This window comes from Grampus griseus (assembly GCF_964374135.1).
Source record: "Grampus griseus genome assembly, chromosome: 10".
Lineage (NCBI taxonomy): Eukaryota > Metazoa > Chordata > Mammalia > Artiodactyla > Delphinidae > Grampus > Grampus griseus.
Window position 1 is genome coordinate 42,487,973 of NC_139004.1, and position 25,176 is coordinate 42,513,148.

Here is a 25,176-nt window from a genome sequence, read left to right on the forward strand (position 1 = left end):
TGTACAGCAAAGTGATTCAGCTATACATATGAATCTATTCTTTTTCAGATTCTTTTCCATTATAGGTTATTACAGGATATTGAATATAGTTCCCTGTACGATACAGGACGGCCTTGTTTGTTATCTATTTTATATACAGTCGTATGTGTATATGTTACTCCCAAACTCCTAATTTATCCCTCCCCCAACCTTTCTACTTTGGTAACTATAAGTTTGTTTTCTATGTCTGAATTTATTTTTTTTTGCTGTACACAGGCCTCTCACTGTTGTGGCCTCCCCCATTGCGGAGCACAGGCTCCGGACTCACAGGCCCAGCCGCTCTGCAGCATGTGGGATCCTCCCGGACCAGGGCACAAACCCGCATCCACCGCTTCGGCAGGCGGACTCCCAACCACTGCGCCACCAGGGAAGCCCTCTATTTCTCTTTTGAAATAAGTTCATTTGTACCATTTTTGTCTTTCTCTGTCTGGCTTACTTTACTTAGTATGATAATTCCTGGCTCTTAAATCATTGCCTTATCACTGTGTGCTCACGTGGTCTTTTGTCATATGTGTGCATGTGGAGAAAGAGGGATTTCCCTCTTCCTCCTTTTATAAAGCCACCAATCATATAGGATTAGTACGCCATCCTTACGACCTTATTTAACCTTCATCACAGTCTAAAAGCCCTACCTCCAAACAGGATCCCATGAGCGTTAAGGCTTCAATATATGAATTTGGGAGGAATACAATTTAGTCCATAGCATCACCCTATACATTTCTATAGCACTTTCTCCTTTCTTAGAATGTATAGCAATCACCTGTTTTCCTACCTGTGCCTCATTAGACATGAGTGTCCTCAGGCCAGACCACATGACTATGTCACCATTGTATCCCTGGCCCAGTCCCAGGCGTTACATGGCCATGTGAAACAGAGCAGGACCCTGTGGGGCTCCTGGGCATGGAAGGCTTTCTGTCCCCCATCTCTTGTTTGTAGGGAATAGACTCCAGCCTCCATGACCTTCCCTGAGTTCCAAAGGACAGGTTCAAACAGTTGCTAATCAGGGTAGGGAGGGGGGACAAGGGAGGAGCAGTCAAGAAACAATAGTGCAGCCTTGGGGCAGGGTCACCTTAAGAGATACACATAACAATGTCTTTGAGCTCTTTACAGAACTAAAACTCCCAATAAATGGGATATATCAGCATTCTTCATTCCAGAGAAGACTCCCCTAAGGCCAGATTAAAGGAACCAGAGAAGCTCATCAAGAGGCCAGATTAAAGGAGTGTAGGCCCTGCACACACCCTAACCTTATCAGCAACCCCACCTTTGAATCATTGCTATAAAACTCCTCACTAAATCCTCCCAAGTTGGGACACATAGTTTTTCAGGGCATAAGCCTGTTGTGTCCACCTTTGCCTGGCAAAGCAATAAAGCTATTTTTTTCTACTTCATCCAAAACCCTGTCTCTGAGATTCGATTTGGCACCAGTACATAGAGACCAAGTTTTCAGCATCACATGTGCTCAAAGCTGGTCGAATGAACAAGGGGCAGAAAGAAGTTCCTATTCTGCCCCTTCACCAGGTCTACCAGGAAATGCTATAATTACCAGGAGTAAGTTGGTCAGGTCTAACAAATATCTGGGGCTTTGCTGGAGACAGAACATCAAAACAAGCCTTAAGCTAATTCAGCTGCTTAATGTATGGGCTTCAGTCGCCTCCAAGGTTCTCATCAAAGTCACAGAAGGACACGTCATCAGTTAAGCTAAACTCTGATTACCAGCCATTCCTGGGCCAGGAAGCAGATGCTGTACCCATCTAGGTGAGGAGCACCCAACCCAATTTCTAAGTTCTTATTTCATATGAATCAGTGATTTAAAAATAAGGTAAATAATTTAATAAATTATACCCATTGAATAAATGACCAGGTCAAATGGATAATATACTCAAGAATCAGTTAAAATTAAGTATAAAAAAAGATACTGCATTCAGGCCTGTTCAAAACTTTATTGTACTTTGAATAATAAGCAAAGTAACAAAATTTAGAGCATGATAAAGATGGAATATCTCAAATTATGTTCCTTACAAAAGCATTAAGTACAGTACACAAAGACTGTTTATAATATTTTAAAGTCTGCTAAAAATATCAAGACATCCTAGGATTTGTGGAGTTACCTTTCCTGTCAACTAGAGCATTGATTCCCACTAGCTTTGCTACAATAAAAGTTAACATATATGAATGTACACATGTAATAACTGAAATGGAAAATGAAGGCATGCAACAAACATTCCAATTACTAAGCAAGTATGAAGAAGAAAGTCTTTTTGGTATTTCTGAACTTACCATTCCTTTGAACATATCAACCAGGTCCAGTTAAACTTTTTTTCCAGAATGTTCAGAGGTGATATTCAAAACACTGAACAACCCCAACAGTCCATCACCACTGTCTGGTAAGCACAGACACTGGAGTAAGGGCTGATAGTGCAATACGGTCTGTTCCCAAACTGAATATCAGCCCTGATCTCATCTCCCATGTCCAGATGCACGTTTGGACTAATGTAGAAGTGTGAGCTATGAGCTATGAAACATGAAATTCACACAGACAGGAAGTTGAACTCAAATACTCTGCTGCATGGAGGCTGAATGTGAAATTTTTCACAGTGACTGAAACTGACTGGCTGACAGGCAATGGTGTTTTTTTATATTTGACTTTGACTAAAATGAATGGACTTACAAGAAACCCTTGAGATTTAGTTAATGCTACTAATCTAAAGGCTCTGAAGAACTGAGGAGCCTTTAAAATCGGTATATGTGACCTTTTCTATATTTTTCATTAAGGAAAGAAACAATAATAAAAACACCGAGGTACATGAGTTTCTTTTCAAGGGATTACTGTTGTTATCTTCCTGAGATGCAAAGACCACAAAAGAAGAGCACCATGCCTAGGCTGCTGAATGAGGCATCAGACACTAATAGTTTGGTCCTTTTCTAAAGGGATCTCTTCTGACAATGACACTAAAACACAGTGATGGATCACAGATGCCCGGGGGTCCTGGCTGCCCTTGGATTCCAGGTTTTCCGTGGTCTCCGTCTTTGCCGGGGAGACCTGGGTCTCCCGAAGGACCTTCTTTGCTTATTCCAGGGGGGCCCTCTGGACCTAGGATGGGACATTAGCAATACATGAACAGATGAGTTTGGTTTTGTTGTTGACACAGCTGAATCCTCAAAACATGTAAACTGGTAAAAAGACTCCCTTGAAACTTTTACGTATTTGCACTAAGGTGAAAAGAGGAGGTATCCTCTTGCTAATTCTATACACCTTCTATTTTGAAAAGAACTACCCAAAAGTAATTTTTGTAAAACTAGGCCAAGCTATGTTAATATGCAATCATGCTGCGGCTGAAGATACAGAGCTAACATTCTAATATTTCAATTTGTGGATTGTCCAAACTATTTCTTCCTCTCAGCTTATCTCTTGCCAATATTATTATAAATTGCCAAAATTATTATAAATATATCAGTAAGCTAAAACTCTAATAAAGCCACTTTTGTGCCATATTTGTAGTCAAAATGACTATTTCCATTATATACATATATATATATTTTTTTTAGTTTCCACAAGGAAACACATTGTCATTACCATAGTATACTAGTAATCAATACACAGAGGTATTATAACACTAATTTGTGAACCATAACTTAGTTCAATTAGCATGTTCAAAAAAAGAAAAATTAACTCAAGATATTGGCCTTTTAAAGTTGATGACCCAAAATAACAAAAACAAAATATTTAGGTTTAGGGATGGAGCAGAGTGGACTGGGCACTTTCTACCACTAATACTTCCTGCTACTACTACTACTAAACATTTATTCAGCACTAAGCTACAATTGTAGGTATTGTTCAAAATGCTTTACATACAAAGTATTAAATCATTTGATCCACCCAAAAGCCTTGAGCAGTAATAACATCTAAAATAATAATGATAGTACACATTTATTGAAAACATAACTTTTTCATGCACTGTTCTGATAGCATGACATGTATTAATTCATTTAATCTTCCACCAATGTCATGATGCAAAAGACATCTCATCACTATTTTACAAATGAGGAAACTGACACACGGATAAGTTAAATAATGCAGCTAGCAGAGGCTGGCTTACAAGTCCATCTCAGCATTATTCTGCTTCCCTGAGAATCATAAAGATTAAAGGTGATATACACTAGGTAGGCCTGGGCAACTTGGAACCATCTCAGAACTATTCTAAGGAGTGGTATTCTAAGGAGTCTAAATGATAAGTGAGAGAGAATCCTGAATGATTAATGGATATAATATAGGATAAAACTTCTAGTAGTTAGAGCTCAATGTGTTGAATGTGAATCACTCAAAAAAGGAAACGAAAGTCTTGGTTTCAAATCTTTGGACAGAGATTTATGATGATTTTCTTAACATAAAATGTGCAGCAACACTTATGAGCATCATCAGTTCATACCTGGGGGACCAGGAGGACCTTGTACTCCAGGGTACCCAAGCCCTTGGCTCCCCTTTGCCCCATTTCGTCCTGGTAAGCCTGCAGAGTGTCAGAGAGGGGAGTAAGCTTACTTTTCCCATAAAATCACTTCCTCCTAGATTGTTTCTTTCAAAGCTGTTAATACACACATTAAAAGAAAAATAAATCTTTAAAAATTAGCCAGCCACCTATTTATTATTATTAACAGGACACAGAATTTTTGAAGCGAAACTTTATAAAATGATCAGTGGTCTAGCAAAACTTAATGAAGATTAAATATTAAGAAAGGAAAATGGTTTGGAATTATTAGCTCTTTTTGTTACTCATACTTGTTCTTTTATTACTTTGATGAAACATCTAAATTGTTCCTATAATATTAAATTAAAAGGAAAGAATTATCAACCAACATTTCACATAAATATTCAAAAACAACGAGCAGTAAGTTGTGGGCTATTAGGAAGTTTGGTCGCAAAACATCATTTTTCTTATAGAAATTTATAGAAAACAATTTTGAATATGGTTACAGAAGTAACCAAAGTCAAAATAAAGGAAATGGTGTCTGTGATGTTCTATTTAAAGACCTAATTAGACTCAAGCAAAATTTCTAAGTACATTGTCAACATTTTCTGATTTACAGGTTCACATGCTTCATAACGTTGACCTCTCTCTTGACTTTAGGATATTCTTTCATGAAATAGAATGACTGTTCTTTAACTCAGTTGACAAATTATTTAAAGACTTAGGGATAGAAAAATTTTTTGTCTTCAAGAAAACAAACAGGAACTCTTGCCTGTTAAATAAGTTTAGGATGTGAACACAAAAAATACCCTTTTCTGTTATTTATTTGCTTACACATACAAACTAAGTACCTTTTAATCCTTTGGCACCTGGGCGTCCCGGAGCTCCCATTAATCCAGGAACACCATCTCTTCCTGGCAAACCAGGGAATCCTCGGGGACCTTCTGGGCCCATGGGACCAGGTGGCCCAGGAATACCAGGAGAGCCACGCTGGGACTGGCAGTGATCACAACTCTGAATTCTTCCACTTTGAAGTAAGACAGGTAGCTGGGCTTAAAAGCAAAGAAACCCCATCCCTTATGTTTAAATGGTGAATGGGCATTAATAATATCACTCATATTTTTTCTAAATTTACAGATACATATCTCTTGGCCAATAATTTCACTTCTAGAAATTTAGCTATGGAAATATCCATTGCTCTGTGCAATAATTTTATTGTGGCAATTGCTTCAAGTAAGGGAGAAAAGGAAGTGTCCCTCTAAAAGAAACTGGTAAATTAAATTATAGATGTCATATTATGAATAAAATTACCAGAATTATGTCAGGGAAGAAAATTTAATCAATGGTGAAATAATGATAAATTGCTTTATTAAAAAGATTACAAAGGGTACATATAATATTTTACCTTTATAAAAATACTTATCTGGAAAATAAAAACGAGAGGTTGATAAATGTCCTTTATTTTCTTCATCTTACTTATATCTTTTATAATTTCTACAAAGAATTTGTATTACTTTTGAAATTTGAAAGTTATCAAAATCTCTATGTTGGAGACTTACCTCTTAATACATCAGTGCAAACTTGTCGAATAAACTGTTCTGAAAATTCTCTCCCCTGCATCAAATTATTAAGGGTTATAACATTGACATACCAAGTAAAAAGCAACAGAAATATGAAAACTGTGAAAGAAGCAGAATACATACGGGCTTCCCATCTAGTCCTGGGGGTCCCTGAGGACCTGCTTCCCCGGGTTGCCCCTGGGGACCCGTAGGCCCCATCAGACCATTCACTCCAGATTCTCCTTTGGGTCCAGTGGCACCTCTGGCACCAGGCTCTCCCTTTTCACCTCTCTAAAAACAAAAGAAATCTTCAAAAGTTCTATTTAAATATTTCAGAAGGTATAAATGCATCATAAAAGTCTTAAGGATATGGATATGAAAATATATAAACATATATCTAAGTTATATAGGAAATTGTTGGGAAACACTGTAATTGATCAGGAAGGAAATTTCATATTATATTAAACTGTCATTTATCCATCCATCCAACCCTACAAATAACCACTACCTAGTACATATATTGATTAAGCAATATGCATAGTGCCAGAGATACAATGATGAACGTGACACAGTCTTGTCCCCAAGGAGTTTAAATCCTAGAGAGATAGATGTAGAAATACACAATATTCTTCATTGAGAAACATGCAGAAAAACTTAGCTCCTAATTTAGAAGAAGAATCAATATTACTGGCAAATATGTAACATTTCATACCTAATTCAGTGAATCTACATATTCTGAAAATCTCTATTTAGGAACTACTAAAGAACATGAAAGATATTTTCTGTTTGTGATGTCAATAGCTAGATTTATACAGTATTAAAAATCAAGCCATGAGGACTGAACAGACAGCATAATACATGAAGAAACATACCTCTCCTTTTGTACCATGATGGCCTTGAATTCCCTTTGAAAATTAATAGGGAAAAAATAAATAAATAAGTAAATGTGCAAGCTACAGTACTAGCAATGTGGCATGCACCCTTTACCACACATTTAATCAAACTTTAATTTTCAGTTTGGATCTATGTTCATCGGTGATATTGGCATGTAGTTTTCTTTCTTTGTAACATCTTTATCTGGTTTTGGTATCAGGGTGATGGTGGCCTCGTAGAGTGAGTTTGGGAGTGTTCCTCCCTCTGCTATATTTTTAGTGAGGTGGATGGACCTAGAGACTGTCATACAGAGTGAAGTAAGTCAGAAAGAGAAAAACAAATACTGTATGCTAACACATATATATGGAATCTAAGAAAAAAGAAATGCTCATGAAGAACCTAGGGGCAAGACAGGAATAAAGACGCAGACCTACTAGAGAATGGACTTGAGTATGTGGGGAGGGGGAAGGGTAAGCTGGGACAAAGTGAGAGAGTGGCATGGACATATATACATTACCAAACGTAAAATAGATAGCTAGTGGGAAACAGCCACATAGCACAGGGAGATCAGCTCGGTGCTTTGTGACCACCTAGAGGGGTGGGATAGGGAGGGTGGGAGGGGGAAACAAGAGGGAGGAGATATGGGGATATATGTATATGTATAGCTGATTCACTTTGCTATAAAGCAGAAACTAACACACCATTGTAAAGCAATTATACTCCAATAAAGATGTATAAAAAAAATCGATCAGCAAGTAAAACACTCTCTGTAAGGCCATTCTTTAAATATGGAAGTTTCTGAAGAAATGCAGGGGTTTCTACCAGACAGAATATTACAAATGGAGCCAGAGTAAGAGGAAAGATAAAATAGTAAGCTCTCTGGACTAGAACCAAATGAGAGCTAAAACTGAAAACAGCTGTCATCTGAGAATCCACTAAGATGATTTCATGAGGGAAACATTCGCTTGGACCCCATTCACAATGTGAACGCCAGAAAAATCACACACGTGCAGCCCTTGGTAGGACGACAGTTAACTAGGACTTTGTTTACTTTGAGAGATTGGGACAACTATTCAGCTGTTGAGAGGCAATGGCTGTCCTGCTCCCCCACCCCATCCCGCCCCCTGCCATTCTCCCTGTAGACTCAGTTCCTGGTGGTGGAAAACGCAGCTTCCAACACACCCAGGACAGAAGCTTTCTAGGGAACCCAAATCCTGCCTTGGGGGAGCAGACTTCCTCTTTTCCTTGAAAAGTGAGATAAAAGAAAACAAGTTAGGGGAAACTTGCAGAGAGTGTCATCTGTCAATCAGTGAGCTAACCAAGTTGTGAACTCAAAATCCAAAGAAAATATCCTTCTATCAGAGAGTTACTGTGAATAACAATTTGGGGTAAAAGGCCTGGGTTGTGGAGGGTGATGGATGAAGGGGTGAGGGTCCTCCTATGAGTAGAGCTGTTTAAAGATGCTGTGTGATTAACTCAGGGAAACAGAGCAGGTCAGAGGGGAATAGGGACAGAGCTGATTGTCACCCAGTGGTGTGAGTGGAGTGAAGGGACAGGAAAATGAAGACCTTTTGTATTGCACATAACTGTACGCAGGCAAACTCTGTCCATTTCTCCTTTCAGTGATTCTTGCTCTGAAGTTCACTTCTAAGTTCTCAACTTTTTGACATGTAACACTCACCCTCCATATTACACAACGTTGGGGCCATGTGCTTTCAAAGACTGCCCCCCACACCAATGGTCTCCCCCATTCCTCCAAGTGAGGGACCCAGAGACCCCTGTCCTTGGAGACATCACCTCACAGTTTTATCCCCCTACCTCCAGAGTCAGTGTAATCACTGAATCTTTCTCCCACCCACACTCCCTAAGCAGTTGGATGCTTTTCTTTTTTTTTTCTTTTTTTTGTGGTATGCGGGCCGCCCACTGCTGTGGCCTCTCTTGTTGCAGAGTACAGGCTCCGGACGCGCAGGCTCAGCAGCCATGGCTCACAGGCCTAGCCGCTCCGCGGCATGTGGGATCTTCCCGGACCGGGGCACGAACCCGTGTCCCCTGCATTGGCAGGCAGACTCTCAACCACTGCGCCACCAGGGAAGCCCAGCTGGATGCTTTTATTTGTCCAATATGGCTCTGACTGAACCTACATGCCACTTGGCAATCTCACCGAAACATGGCTTCATGAGGAGAGTTTAGTCAAGGAAGAAGCAAGGCAATCTTATTATGTGTCTACTGCACAACACAGTTCTTCAAGATGGCATTTTAATTCATCTCTAGTGTAGTAAATTATATCTTTGAACAAACTAGAGAGAAACAAGGACATTCCTTCACTATGTATGGCCTCAACTACTCACATTTCAAGGAGAAAATCAAAACTCAACAGTAGGTACAGAGATGCTGCCGTGTATGGCTGCCTTGGGCCAATACTACTCCAAGAAATGGGTGGAACTGTCTACCTTTAGTCATTTACTTGGTCAGAAGAAAGCATTGAAAATCAAGTTTCACAGCCACTGAGAGTATCAGCATGGGAAAATGAAAATATAAATCAAAAGATTAAAGTTGTGATCACCATCACCACTAGAATTCTCATCCTTGGGCACTTAGAATGCACTTAGAATGCAGGCTACATCTCCCCTTCTCCCCACCCATTTTTATTTGCAAGTAACCCTCTCTCAGGGGGTTCATTATGTGATTCATTATTTCATTTTCCATAAAAAAAAATACCTGTGGCCCTGGAATCCCTGGTCTTCCATTCTCTCCCTTTTGACCCTTTAAAATTGAATAAATGTTATTCATTAGTTTGCACACATATGATGCAATCACATATACAACACAAACTATGTACTGTGCTGTCATCTAGAAGAAAGGTCACAAGAGCAGTGATGCAAATATGTAAAATGATGTAAGAGAAGAAAAAAAGAAGTGAGAGGAACGTCAACCTAATCTTACAGCTAAAATGGATAAAGACAAGGAATGAACTACTGACTTTGGGGAACATGTAAATAATGTTAGACAGTTGAGGATGTTCTGCTGAGTCCATGTTCACAGCATGAAAATAATTTAAAAATCCAGTGGCTGTGGTCATTTTCTTAATTTCAATGACATTATTCATGTTCGGTGTTGATTATACACATGGAGGGCAAGAAGATCACTTGAAAGACATTTTTAAACTAAAAATATACTGTAAAATACATTTTGAATGAAAATCTTTAAATTAGGACAAATAGAGAAAAAATTAATAAAGATATAAACACATTTGTCCATTCAATTAATATTTTGGGACATCCTCCTTGTATAAGACATTGGGCCAGACCCTGAAACTCTACTATTTCATCCCTATGTTGAACAGGATAATTAGCAGTTTCTAGCAAAACATACACCTAGATACACAATCAATTAAAGATCTAGTGACTGAAATTGTAAATCACTCCTGCATAGAGGTTTTTTCATTTACTTACTTACATCAATGAATTCCCAGGGGCCCTATTTGCTGTAGGGACACTGTTGCAGTGTCCCCATGTTGCCTTCAAGTTGCTTACTGTGTGGTGCAAAAGCTAAGCAATTAATCTCTTTAATAAGCAGTTAAATTCTAAATTTCAAAGTGCTAAGATACTAAACCTTAACTGTTCTCAACACATAAACAAACTAACGTGACATGATAAAGGTGTTAGCTAACCTTACAGTAGTAATCATATTGCAATATATAAATTGCACCTTGTACACCTTAAACTTACACAATGGTATATGTTAATTATATCACCTTAAACTTGTACACCTTAAACTCGTACACCTTAAACTTACACCTTGTACACCTTAAACTTATACATTATTATATATTAACATTGTGCCCTGTATACCTTAAACTTATACAATGTTATATGTTAATTATATCAATAAAAATATATACAACTAAATTCTATTGGAATTCTATTAAAAAAAGAATAATGAAAATACGGTCGATAAGGATGCAGTGTATAATTATATATCTGGAATGGATACTACTGGGACATACGGTAGGGCATCTGATAAAGAGGGTAGGAAAAATGACTCCACCTTGAGTGCAGCCCTCAGGGATGTGTAAGTGGTACCCAACTCGAGAAGACGGGGGTGTGGCAGGGAGAGAAGACACAGGACAGAGGTGTATAATTTCTCCCAGCTAAAGCAGCAGGGCAGGAGCAGATAATAGTGGGTAGACTGGCAAAGAGATAAGACTAAAGAAGATTCAGTCCAACAAGGAGGCACTTTATGGGCTGGACTTTATCTTGAAATGTGTGTGGAGCATCACTGAAGGACTCCTAAGCAGTTGTGTAACTTAGTTACTGATGCTGGTAAAAGTGTGGGGGGAAGGGGTAGACTGAACTCAAGGAGACCAGTTAGGATATTACAGTCACCCAGGACCCATGACAAGAAATGGTCAGGACAGTGGGCTGGGGGGAAGGGGCTTAGTTCAAGTTTCATTGTCTGAAACAGTGTTCAGACTGTGACCTTAGCAGATTTTGATGCTATTATTACCTAAATTTGAAATTTCCTTTTATGCCACCAGATATTCTGGAGCTTTCAAAGTTCTGCGAATTTTGCAAAGTGTTTTACGTAGCAAGACTCAGCCACTATAGCTGAACTTTTTTTTTTTTTTTTGGCCACACCGCACAGCATGTGGGGATCTTAGTTCCCGACCAGGGATAAAACCTGTGCTCCCTGCATTGGGAGCACAGATTCTTAACCACTGGACCATCAGGGAAGCCCCTATAGCTGAGCTTGGTAATCTTAAAAACATCATTAAAGTACTGTCTGGACACTTGATTTGTAACTGATGATTGGAAAAGTCTTACATTTCTAGAACTTAAAAGACTGAAAGACCAACAGATATAGTTTATTCCTGATCAGTGTCACTGATTCAGCCAGCGGCGTCCTACTCACGGGTCAGGCTTCAGTTAATGAAAAAACCATCTGAGGGCCACTCGGACTGAGGTGAAACTGTCCTTATCTCCCAAAGCTGTAGCACAGTTCTCCTCTTTGCCTTTGTTGCTAAGCCACCCAAAACCAAACGTCCTTCTAAATCTCCCTAGATTTCCTCAGCCTGATCTAATTTTCTGGTATAACTCTCCTTCTGTTTATTAGTTTGAATATGTTTTATATACAGTGTTAACAGTTTCGTATCAAATTTATTTATGCCATAAGCCATGTCAAATCATTTGTGGAAACCAACACACCATAAAATATGTAAATAAATATATATTACAAGCATGTGATAAAATCCATATGTTATTTTGTTGAATCGCTTGGTTCCCAAGTTTCCTACAATAGTGGTGTAGTGACGAATGTTAAAGTTAGATTTGATGTGTTTTGAGAAATTTAGTAAAATGAGAAAGCTGGGATTTAACAGATATTGACGGTAAAACAGGAAGGAGCTGGAAAAGCCATGTAAGAATTAAAAAGAATGAAGCCCTGAGTTTTTTTGCCAAGCCAAAAAAATAAAATAAGCCAGTAACATACCTGAATGCCCTTTTCGCCTTGATTTCCTTTGTCCCCCTGCAAAAAGGCCGTCTAATATGTATCATAATGTCATATATTCTGTATCCTTTCAAATAAACATGCTTTTCTTCTGCCAAGAAAAATATATGGTCTCATGCAAATTCGACAAGTGCCTTATAAACAAAAGTTGACTCCAACATGATATTTGAGACGAGAGTAAAAACACATTATGTCAAGATGATGTTCTAAATGAATACTTTCTTGTGCTCTTACATTCAAAAGAAAATTAACTACAATTTCTATTTTATAAGGAAGAAGAAAACTTTTCTATATTGATCACAATCTGAAGTTAAACAAAGAGAGGACTATATTTTGACAAATCTCGTTTTATGAAATCAAACTGAAAAGTCTTCTACTATTAAGCTAATAATGCCCACAAATTTATAGGAAAAAATGAAATAAAACAATGTTGAAAAAGTATTTTAGAAAACATACGCTTCAAAAATTAACTTTTGGGGGGAAATTCATATTCCATAATATTGTTTCCTGGAATTTCTCAGCTAGAAGAGATGTTTGAAACCAACTAGTTCAGTGTCTTTGTTCTTATAATGTACCCACAGATCAGGAAAGGTAAGCATTTGCCCAAGGTTGAACTTGGACGCTCTTTCCAAATTTCCTTTCTACCATGCTATCCAAACATAAACAGTAGAGTTTTGTGTTTACAGCGAATAAAATACAGATTTTCTTTTAACTGGCAGGTTTCTGAACAAGGAATCTCTAAATCCAAACATATTCACAGTAGTTTACTTAATATTCACTGATGGTCTAACACTTAATTGCTGCTGTGAGGGTCATTCCTGTATCAGCAAGTACTGCCTGCCGCTCATCAGAGCAAAAGGGATCACACTAGGTACAGTAATCTAGGGGCTGAGCAGATAATACATGAGGGATAGAAAAAATGAAATGGTAGAAAAACTGAAAGAGCAAGGAATACAAAGATGGAGACATAACAGTTTGTATCCTTTGCAGAAAAAAAGCCAACACATCCACTCTTAACCTGAACTGTATATATCTGCAGGGGCATGGACTTCTCTGACAGGTGGGCAGTCAGTTCTTGCTCAAAGACTTCAAGCCAACAATAATATTTGTATAGATACAGCTCAGAGTTCTTTACTTAACAGGAGAGAGAGAGAACCCAAAGTGATGCTGTTTTATCTCACCAAAACATTTTATATGAATATATATGTTTTGTATTTTAAACTCCTTAAATTAATTTTAAGTGAACTATTATGTAATATAATTGTTTCACAGATAGGAATGCCATGGTCAAGCATTCTGGCTGTAATTTTTATTGTTTCAGACTTTTGCCCCAGTTTTGGTAAGAGTGATATTCATATTTTGGTAAGAGTGCTTCACATGGAATACTTTCCCTAAAAAGTTCTTGACACATCTGGATTGACCACAGAACAATCTGAATTTACAACATATTATTTAATTGTACGTTTATATTTTTTGATCTGTCTCTTCGAAGATCCTCATCTAGGAGACAGTACCTATGCAGGGACATGAAAGGTGCCACAGCTCTTAGCATGAGGTTGAACACATTATATGTACACCAAATACATAGGTCAGCTCATCACTGAATGCATAATTGGCCCTTCTACACTATGTGCACAAAAAGAAAACTTACATGGTAATAGCTGATTAACATTGAATTATATGTCCTAAATATCATACCTTTTTCCCTTGAATTCCAGGTAAACCCAGGTATCCTGGTTCTCCTGGCAGACCCACTGCTCCTGGTTCTCCCTAAGTAACACAGAATTCACATGAAGATCACAGGCTTACCGCTTGTGAAAAACCCCACTGTTTTTATCTCTATATACATCTCAAATTTAAAACTGATAGTTAAAAATTTTGTTAGAGTTATTACTATAGAAACAGTAAAGAATAGTAAAGTTCACTGAAGTCCCAATAAAACTTCTTATATTTTTTCCTATCTTTGCTAGTTAAGAAATCCTGAGATCATATCATATTTTAAAATTTTATAAACATTTGGTATTTTTATTATATTTATAATGTCAACAATAAATAATAAAGCAGTGAAAGTAATAAACACAGGTATCTCTCTTTGTATTTATTAATACTTTCCCATCCTCTTGAAATTGCTTTTTCTCATAATCCTCCTTTAAAAAGACTTATTTTATTGTTACAAAACTGGTAAGTAAATAGAAGTAATAAAATTATTGAAAATCTCATTACCCACTATTTTTATTTGGTTATATACTTTTCCCTCTACCTCTCACAAACACATACACAACTTAGATACTAAAACGTGCTGTGTATGCATAACTTAAGTAAACATAATCATGTACTTCAAAATATATTAATATTTTGAGTTCTTTATATGCCATTATGTTTTTTAAATTTTAAATTACAGAATAGTATTCAACTATATTGATTTACCATATTTAATAAAATTTCTATTGTTAAACATTCACTTTCACAGTTTTTATTTTTATAAACAATATTGGGGTGAACACCCTTGTAGTTAGATATGCAAATTTATGATTTTTACTTTATATATATGGAATATTATTTTCTTAGACATAAATTCTTGAGCTGTTTTCAGAACAAGGAATAGTCCATAAGTTGTCTTAACTCAATTTTTCTACTCCCTATCATGTCATAGGGATTATTTCCTTTTTTAAAAGAGACTTACAATGTGAAAGTATATAATGATGATGTATCAACAATATTTAGGTTAAAATTTTAAGAGATAGGACATGCTCCTGAATATGCTTCATGGAGTTTTGGTTTTGCTTTATTTGCTTTACCATTAGTCCCAAACTCTGTCATATTAAATAAAAACAACTCTCTTCTGTAGAAACTAAGTTCTGTTCTCTTTGCTCACTGTGAGCTGTTGAATATTACTCTAGATTTTTAAAGGCTAGAAGAGAATTGAACATCTGATTGAAATAAACATCAACTATTTGGTTTGGAGGAAACTGGTAAAGGCAACTGTGACTCCCAGACTGAAAATAAAGTCCCATCAATCAGCAAACAAAGAAACGGCACCACCAGGGGAGACACACACTCATTCAGCCACATAAGAGCGTGATATTCTCTGAACCAGAGAAGATGTTCATATTAGCATCCAAATTTTACTAGTTCTAGAAAAACCAAACTAAAGCATATTTCATGCCTTTATTACCTAAACTATGATAAAATATCCAAAAAACAGAAATGAAATTGGCCCACATTCACCACTGGCTTTCAGGTACCCTAATTTTATGTTAAAAGGTAATCCTTCATTTCATCTATCTTTTCTTAAGGGATACAAATGTTAATCTCATCAAATAATGAGAGGGACTCATACTTCTTTGAAAACATTTCCAAATGCTTCGAAACAAATTAATTACCTTGAGCCCAGAAGCCCCAGGCAGCCCTTGAAGTCCAGGTTCACCTTTATTTCCCTGTCAATGCATCAAAGCCATTTGAAATTTTTTGAATTTAGTCATTACCATATATCTGATACAGACACTTAAGGGAATACATTTTAAACAACTTTTGCATTTTCAACTTTCCAATTATTTGAAATATAGAATCTATATGTGAAGCCTACTTATTAAGAAAAACTCTTTTAAGCAGGGAAGTGAGTCCGCATATTTATAAAGCTTTCTACCAGCCTGCTTGATGCTGGCAGCTCGAAGTAAAAAGAGAGATTCCAATCTTTAGGGACTGGCACTAATTAGCTAGGTCTTTGTGCTGCACAAGCCAGACCCATGTATCTTAATAGCATCTTCTAGGCTGGAAATCTTCATCTTTCTCTGTTTTGCTTTCTCTGTATGACTCATTTTCAGTATGCAACTGAAAAAAGAAAATTAGCCTCAAATGCACTTTTGAGTGGCTTTTGGAAGAAGCATGAATCAGAAAACTTTTAGTTTGCGTTCTTTTTCAGGATTCCAGTGCAGTCCTTGCTAACAGACATTTGGAAAGCAAGACCAAGTTGTCAGAGCAAAGAATGTAAGATAGGAAAAGAGGATTGGTTATAAAAGACAACCTGCCTCCTGGATCATCAGGAGAGATTGTCAGTGGTGGTTCTGGCTTTCAAAATATACTTGGACACCTGAAATCACAACCCAATCAATGTCTGGCAAAAACCTATAATTAAAGAGGTTGGTATGATACCTAGAAATGAGGGGCAATGATCACCCAGAGCCAGGTCAGGCTCACTGATCAGTAAAGGGAACAACTTTCATTCTCAGCTCACGTTTAGAACCACGTGAGCATACTATTTGGACTTAATTAAAGCATTTAGCACATAAAAGCATGATTATACCATAGAACAATGGTTCCTTAAATTTTCTAATTTTACAAATGATTAAGCTGAAACTCAGAGGTGACAGGACTTGCCAAAAGCTACATGACTTGATTATGTTAATATACCCTGATGTCATTTAGATAATATTTTATAAAACTGGAATATGATAGTGTAAAACAGACTTATAAATGGTTCAACGACTATTTTACAAAGAGGTATTATAATCTAAATTGGAAGTTTTCTAAAGATCTACCACAGAATTTCAGCCTCATCCCTGCCTTGCTTAACACAGCTTTTTTTGTCTTACTCTTGAACTTATATCAATTGTTACTGAAGGCATAGTTCACAAATATATTAGTTGACAAAACCAGAGGGATAAGGTAACATAGAGGCAAGTAAACTATGGCCTGTGGGCTAAGTCAGCCCAATGCCTCCTTTTGTAAATAAACTTGTACGAAACACAGGCACATCCACACCGTGGTGGCTGCTTTTACATTTCAATAGCAGAGCTGAGTGGCTGCAACAGAAATTATATGGCCCTCAAAGACTAAAACATGTCCTATCTGGCCCTTGGCAGAAAAACTTTCTAAGACCTGAGGTAATATACTGCATGAAAACAAGTTGAAATGTTTCACTGAAAAGATTACATTTAAGAGGTATAATTTTAACATCTTGAATCTATTTTTAACAAAATAATCGTAGAAGGACAAGATGAGGGAAATCAAACTTTATAGTAATTTATGTAAAAACAAACTGTGATGTTAGAATCAGCCACTTGACTCCCCAGACACAACAGCAGACCTACCCAAGTGGTGGATGCCACAAATACATTGTTCTAACGTCTTTTATGGAAAATCTAGCAGGTTTAGTTGACCTCCAGCTCAGTGTGAGCCAACGATGCTAAGTGGCTAATTAAAAATGCTGACGAAATCTTAGGCTGCGTTCTTAAGATTTAGAGGATCCAGAACATTATGGGAGAGTCCATTGTACCCAGTTATTTAAGGAATATACAACTACTCTATTTTTTCTTACAACATGACCTTGCAACATGATGGAGAACCTCCACTTGGCAAGTGCACACTTACTACTGCTAGGACGCACAGTGTTCCAAGCACCCACAGGGTCCACCTCGGGTGAGAGGGCAGCTACTTTTCCCTAATCACTGGGCTCCCAATGACATTTTATCCTATCTCTTTCTAGGTACTTTAGAATTAAAAGTAGAGTAGATTAGGCCATGTACTCATTTTGTATGCCAGGATCTATTTCCATGGTCTAGTTAAAGGTTGAATGCTTCCAAAACAGCAATTCCGTCACTTCCTTTCAGAAGGCTATCCTAGAATCTACTTATTAAGTAGTCAAGAATAGTTTCTTGCGTTGAGCCAGAAGGTACCCGGTCTGATCCTCTAATAAAAAGAAATTCTCTTACACATGACTCTGTACACCTAGAAAACGGTCGAATCATGGTACTCAGAGTGCCAGTTCTAGCTTAAGAATAACCTCACCTGACACCTAAATATATTGTCAAGCGTGCCTTACTTTTTAAATGTGAAAGTTAAGATAATGTGCCATCTTATCCACAGTCCCAAGGGAGGATAAAACTCACTACAAGGCATTTTACAAATAAAAATTCCACATACATTCCACTAAATAAAAAACCAAGAAGAGGACTTGGAAGTTGGTAAAGTTACCCTCAGTGGTCACTACAGATACTCTAGATGGTGGGCTGGGTACAGAGCCCCATAGAGCTCTGGGTATTCCTCAGTCCCTTGAGCTGCCAGTAAGGGAAGAGTGCTGAGTCATGCAGGATCTTGGACCTTTTCCAGCTTAAACCAGGCCTGCTTTACGTTAGTGTGTTTTATATGCTTAGTTTTTGCCTAAGACTTCATTCCTACAAGTGCTTGTTCATAGACTTCAAACCACATTCAAAATAAAATCAATGTAGTTAAAACTTTGACTGAAGTACCTAAATGGTCATTTTGCACAAAGCCCTCAATCTTGTTAAGTTAATTTTCTTTACCTTAGATCCTGGGGCTCCAGGCTGACCTGGTGAGCCGTCGCTTCCCATCAAACCCTACATTTTAAATGGAAATTGCAAGAGCAATTTAGAGAATAATATTTTTAAAATATTCAATCAGTTTTCAAGTTATACATTACCATCATAATCAATCCACTAAAATATAATGCAAGATATGGGAAACATCCCTACACACATCCAAATAAAGGATAATAAAGAATAAAACTATGCAAGATAACATGAAGGCTGGCAAAGCCCTTGTAATTTGGTTGCTTAAATCACCTACAAATAGCAAAAATGACTGGAGAGCTAGTAAGAGACAAATGTAAAGAAAAGTTTCTTTTTTCTACACTCTACTTTCTTCCTTTCTCATGATGGCCAAGAATTAGATTACTTCATAGATGTTATTTTGGTCAATTTTACTTACGTTTTCTATTTTCTTGAATAATGATTTTAAAGAATTAAAATCTAATAATTTCTCTGAATGTAAGAATGTCTATTCAAGTTACAAATGGCCATATTTTTAGTAACCATATAATTCAAAATAAGACACTGATAACTATTCTAGCAACAAGGAACTAATTTAATTTAGATTCCATTTAAATACTATTACATATATAAAAAACATTTGCTTTCTCTTAATCACAGCAAAGGAAATGTGATGAGCAAAAAAATATTCAATTAGTATTATCAGAAAACAGAATCTCAGTATAGTTACATTGAAAACAGCATGTCATCACTACTATGGTTTGTTATCAATTCAGGATTTATTACAACTATAAAATGTAAAATATACTCGTCATAACATAGTGTTTGAAATATTAGAAATATTAAATATAGATATTCTTGAAGTTCAATGAAGTTCTAGTTAATGTCTTCACTTTCTGGAGGCTAACTTAAATACTGGTAAATAATCAAGTTTCATTTAATATTTCAATGAAAAAATAATTTGGTCTTGATGATGGAGGTAGAGGAAGAATATTCCATTCAAATCTTTCACCAAGATCTTATCAAATCTTTTCACTGGCTAAAATATCTGCTTTTTTAACTTACATAATTAAATGAAAGATCATAAACTGTCCATTTTTTTTACTTAAAAAAAAGCTATTACAGGCAATTTGATTCATAGATTAAAATACACATTGCTTCTAACAATTTACTTTTAGAAATTTTTTATGGAGTCCTATACACCATAGGATTATCATAATTTCTAATATCATACTCATATGTCCCTTTACTCCCCAAACTTCCAAAATTACTTGTTCACTAATTTAGGATCTTCCTATACTACCTGTTCTGAATATATTCTCCCTCATTACTGTAATAAATTTGTAAATTTTCTAAAAAGTAACAAAGAATATTTATTGAGTTTTAGATCTTCTCATGGTACTCAGTATTTTTTTTAGCTAGAATATTTGTTTTCTGGTTTATCTACAGTAAGCGTTCTTAATCCTTACTTGGGTAGCCAACTTTCTGAGAATCTGAAGAAATCTAGACTCCTCTAGAAAAATGAACATAATCTTTTTCATACAAATGCATGGAATTTGTGGATCCCAAAATTCTCATTGCTGAATCCTCCCACCAGTTTTGTGAATTTCAGAATAAGAACCTCTGGTACCTAATGACAATATTTCAAACACCCCAGTAATAATAATGACATTAACATACAGGTATCCCCGGAGCTCCTTTTTTTCCTAGTGGTCCTGGAGGCCCAATTTCTCCCTAAAAATCAAATACAGATCAAGTTTAAAATTGTAGAGTATCAATTCATCTTTAGAAATTTCCTACGAAAGCATTATGAAATGAAAACTCAATATCAATCAGCCCAATGTGTCTGCCTTTCCTTCCTATATTGTAAGACGAAGCAATGCAAGGTAAAAAATCAGGAATCTAACATCTTAAAGACGTAGGCCTAGGGTCTGTGGAATTATTAAGGAAAATATTTCATTAGGAAATCAGGAGCGGCACTCTTATTCTTTCAAAGGAAGACCTAGCAGTTCACACACTGTTGGTGAGGTGAGACAACAGAGGGAAAAAAAAATCAAGTGAAAAAATTCCTTATTTACCATAATTTAAGAGCTATGATAGTAAGATTAAGAAAAATTAGGACACAGTTTTTAATAGCATTTAGACTTCAGATTTTGGGATTGTGACTGACCTGATGCTCCAAGGGATTTTCTGATTCCAGAACAACAACCCTGGAAAGAATATCCTCTTTGAGAAGCAGGAGAAGTCTTCAAAGATCCCTCACTTTAATAAAATATACTCTCGGTTATGATTGTGATTATGAGGATTTGGAAGTGTGCAGAAACCTCACTAGAAGTTGAGCAGCAGGAAACAAGAGGGCTGAAGGTGTCTGAGGGGACATGCTCAGCTTTTAAGAAACTAAACACTGGGCCAGCTATGGGGAGAGGGCAGGAACCTTTAGTACCTACAATGGCTCAGGACCCTCAAAGGGCACTGAAATGGTACCCGCGGTTACCAGCAGGAGGCTCTCCATGACCCAGTTAGGCTGACAGGACGCCCACTAACTAGGATGAAGCAATGAGCTCAGCATCAACAATTAAGACAGGAGAGGCAGAAAACCACAAGACTGAGAATCAAGAGGAATAACAATGAACTGCAGCTGTCAGAATGACTAGAAAGAGAATTTAGAACTACATGTGAAATCTTTACAAATGAAAGAATGGAATCATGAAAAACTACTAGGACTGAAGATAGAACAAGAGACTAGACTATCAAGAATAAAAAGATGTTATAGCACAGGGATGTGTGTATATATATATATAATATATGTATATATATATATAAATGAATCATTTTGCTGTCCCTTGAAACTAACACAATGGTGTAAATCAACTATACTTCCATAAAAAAAAGAATAAAAAGATGTTATTAAAATTTGAAATTCTAGAAATGAAAAATATGATTGTTTAGATTTTTAAAAAAATCAATTGATGGCTTAAACAGCAGATTAGACACAGTAAAGGGAGAATAAATAGACTGGAAAATATATCCAAAAAATTTAACCAGAATTTAAGAATCTAGGATATGGAAGTAAGCAATTTAGAGATGTAGAGGACAAAATTAAAAGGAATAAAATATGTCTAACTAGAATTCCAGAAAGAGGGAAGAGCAGAAGATGAAGAGAATTAGCATGGAGATTAACCGCTCATGTCTTCCAGAGATAATGGAAATAATTCTACAGAGCCAAGAAGCAAACTAAATTCCCACCCGGATGAATAAAGAGAATTCCATATCTAGATACATCACAGTGAGTTTTAAGAACACTAAAAACAAATAAAATATCTTAAAAGAATCCCCAAAGAAGGGATAGGTCACTTACAAAAGAATGATGATTAGAACAAGAGCAGATTTTTCATAGTGAACCATGGAAGCCAGGAGATGACAGTAGAAAAATTTCAGTGTATTAAGAGGAAATAATCATCAATCTTGAATTGTATACTCTACAAAATCCTCTCTCAAAAACATACTGGTAATTGAATAAACACTGAAAGTTTATAACCAAAGTATTTGTACTAAAAGAATTTCTAAAAATACAGTTTAGTAAGTAGTACAATTTTCCCAAAAGTATGGTCTAAGAGCACAAGATAGAAAGTACTAAGTAAAATAGAAAGCATGTATGTAAATCCAAATTCATATCTGTATAAAACAACAACAAAAACTAATTGTAAGGTCAAAATAATAGCTTCTGAAATTATATCATGTTTGAACCATTAACTGTTGCCATGAATGTGGTAAAAAATGTATTCTATGTGAAGAGACATCACCACTTTGCCCTTTTCATAATCAGATTCCAGGCCCAAATAGTTCAACTTTCATTAGCACTTACTTTTTGTCCCATTAATCCTTGGTTTCCAGGAAATCCTGGGATTCCCTAAAAAGAAATAAAGTAGATTTTTAATTTAAAAAATTTAGACTGTATCATTAATGAAGAATAGGCCATAATTGGAGTTTTAACTTGTAAATAATGCAAATCATCAAACATATCTCTTGACTACATGAAACCACTACTTATATTAATCAAATTTTGGAAAAGAAAAATTTATGAGATTTATTATTATACATCTGATATTTAAAGTTTTAAATACTGGCTTAAAAAAAAAGAAGCTATGAAGATATTAATCTTGGCTCTTCTTTCAGACCAACATAAGTGATAAAATAAGAAGGATATTTCATTTGAACACTTTCTTATGTTACTTATAATGATTAATGCAAAAAGACTGTCAAATCATAGGAGTTCAGATTCAGTACAACAGTTCCAAAGGCCCTCATAGTCTCACCACCATAACTGAAAACTAATGAAACTAAATAATTTCCTCCAAATTGAGCCTTGAAACACCCAGGAACCTAACTCCTTGTATAAGATATGGCAATCTTTCTCCTAATGATTCCCTTGCTGATAAAATTGTGGAGCATATGCAGACCAGTTTGTAGAGAGACAGAAAGAAAGAAATAGAGAACTCTTTCACATGGCTGAGCCCAAATGTATGAGTTCTCTAGCAAGATTCAGAGAAAATTAATGCTAATTGTCTGAATTTGAGAATAACATGAGCACATTTAATAATGGGAAAGCAGTTCTATTGTCATTCACTGCATTTTCCAAAATGATCATTTATCACCCCAAACAGAGATGGTACTAATTAATTTTTATTTCGTATTCATTTTTCTTATCTCCTTTCTTGATGATACTTCAATTGAAATAATGAATAACATTTGTTTATGTATATATATATGTATTGACTTTGGCAGAAAAGGAAATTCAAATGACAGGGAAATTGGGCACCATCAGTATTTCTTTGAAAGCTCTCTGCATCTTCAGGGCTTTCAAAGAACAGCAGTGGTACTCAGTAAATCAGGGCAACTACATCAAGTATCTTCAACAACAGGGAAAGTCTGCCATTGTTTTGATTTTCAAATCTTGACTATTAATACAATACTGGTCCATGTGGTAGCCACAATTATGGTGCAAGATGTGGCACACAGTTCTAGTTTTAAGATCCAAACTTAAATGATAAATTGGAATTCAGTTTGATCCTATTTGGCTCAATTAGTTCTCCATGGCACTGCCTCCTTTGCAGAGAAAAGTTGTATGAGAGCAAAGCCCATCAACAAGGGACTAGCATTCTGGTTGCTTTATAAACATACTAACTAGAGAATAACATAAAACGATATAAAAATTTAAAGTTACATTATAAAACATGAGCACAGAATACCCTATCATCACTCTAAACATAAAGCGAGAGTAAATAATTGAGTTACGAGTATAAAGAGAACAGAGTGAAACGAATTGTATCCTTTCTAAGGCAAAAAATGCACACCGTCAACACAATCAAAGTCAATATTGTTCAAAATAAAGGATTCCATTTCAATAGACCATGATTTGGCATGAAACCACCCAGAACCAGCTCCCATTCAAATACACACTCATACCAACTCACCATAATGATTAAGTTCTGAATTTAAATAAAATTCAAATAAAATCTGTCTGTAGAATCTTATCAGACACAAGGTGGCCATACATGGTTCTGCAGCTGTGTCAATGCCGTGTTGCTTGGCTCCAAGAATCTCTAAAGTGATCCTGCAATTGCCCCGATACTTCTCAGACCTGAGAAGCTGAATTTCATGCTGCACAGAACTCTTTGTTACTTAAGGTTTCAACCCTATTCAAGTTTCTATGCTCTTACATGATCTATATTAGTAGGAATTAGTTACTCCCGTTTTTGCAGCCAATCCCACTGTCAGCAAGGCTATATTCTCACTCTGGGGAAAAATAAAATTATGCCCAAGCAGTGTCCTGGCCTCACTTCCCAGATCTTGAGAGCACCCCCCCCACCCAGGTCACTTCCTGAATTTAACACCTTTTATCTGAATAATTCTAATTCTGAGTATGGTCTTCATTAGGACATAGCCACAAATCTTACATTATTTCAACATATCCGATATTGAGAGTATTTGGGGGGATCTCAGATTAGGAGAAAAATAGATTCCTTTTCCTACTGCCTGTGTTCATAAGTTAATAAAACATGAATAGATGTCATAGATATGAAAAAAAGTCATAATGTCTTCTAAGTCCAACCATACCAAGAACTACTAAATATTTTATAAATACCAAGCAAAAAATATATAAAACTATATAATATTAAAAAACAAAATGTAAAACTGATTTATAAAAGCAATTCTTGGCAAAACTAATATAATGCCATGAGCATGCATGGAATAAAAAACTGTTGAGAGAGAGGTTCACCAGAAGAACTGAAATCACTCAGAGCTATATTAGTTAATAAAATTCTCCTAGAAAATATTTTCCTGGGTTCCCAATACATTCATTGAAATTGACTAAACTTTGCCAATTTTACATTAGTAGAAATATTATTCAAAACCATTTGAAAGTTACCAGTTTGTTGATCCAAA

The 25,176-nt window shown here is 36.2% G+C and overlaps 1 protein-coding gene across 1 annotated transcript in view; it reads right to left on the minus strand.

The window, feature by feature from the left end:
- Window positions 1–1,962: 1,962 nt before the first annotated feature.
- COL21A1 (collagen type XXI alpha 1 chain) overlaps window positions 1,963–25,176 on the minus strand; it is a 127,612-nt gene continuing 104,398 nt past the window's right edge. The window contains exons 17-29 of the mRNA XM_082664712.1: window positions 22,595–22,639; window positions 20,410–20,463; window positions 18,745–18,798; window positions 15,826–15,879; window positions 14,141–14,212; window positions 12,425–12,460; window positions 9,656–9,700; window positions 6,937–6,969; window positions 6,209–6,355; window positions 6,065–6,119; window positions 5,357–5,557; window positions 4,470–4,547; window positions 1,963–3,133 (exon numbers count right to left, since the gene is read on the minus strand). Coding sequence (XP_082520838.1) covers window positions 2,946–3,133; window positions 4,470–4,547; window positions 5,357–5,557; window positions 6,065–6,119; window positions 6,209–6,355; window positions 6,937–6,969; window positions 9,656–9,700; window positions 12,425–12,460; window positions 14,141–14,212; window positions 15,826–15,879; window positions 18,745–18,798; window positions 20,410–20,463; window positions 22,595–22,639 — 1,062 coding nt within the window. The 3' untranslated portion in view covers window positions 1,963–2,945. The remainder of the gene's footprint in view (window positions 3,134–4,469; window positions 4,548–5,356; window positions 5,558–6,064; window positions 6,120–6,208; window positions 6,356–6,936; window positions 6,970–9,655; window positions 9,701–12,424; window positions 12,461–14,140; window positions 14,213–15,825; window positions 15,880–18,744; window positions 18,799–20,409; window positions 20,464–22,594; window positions 22,640–25,176) is intronic.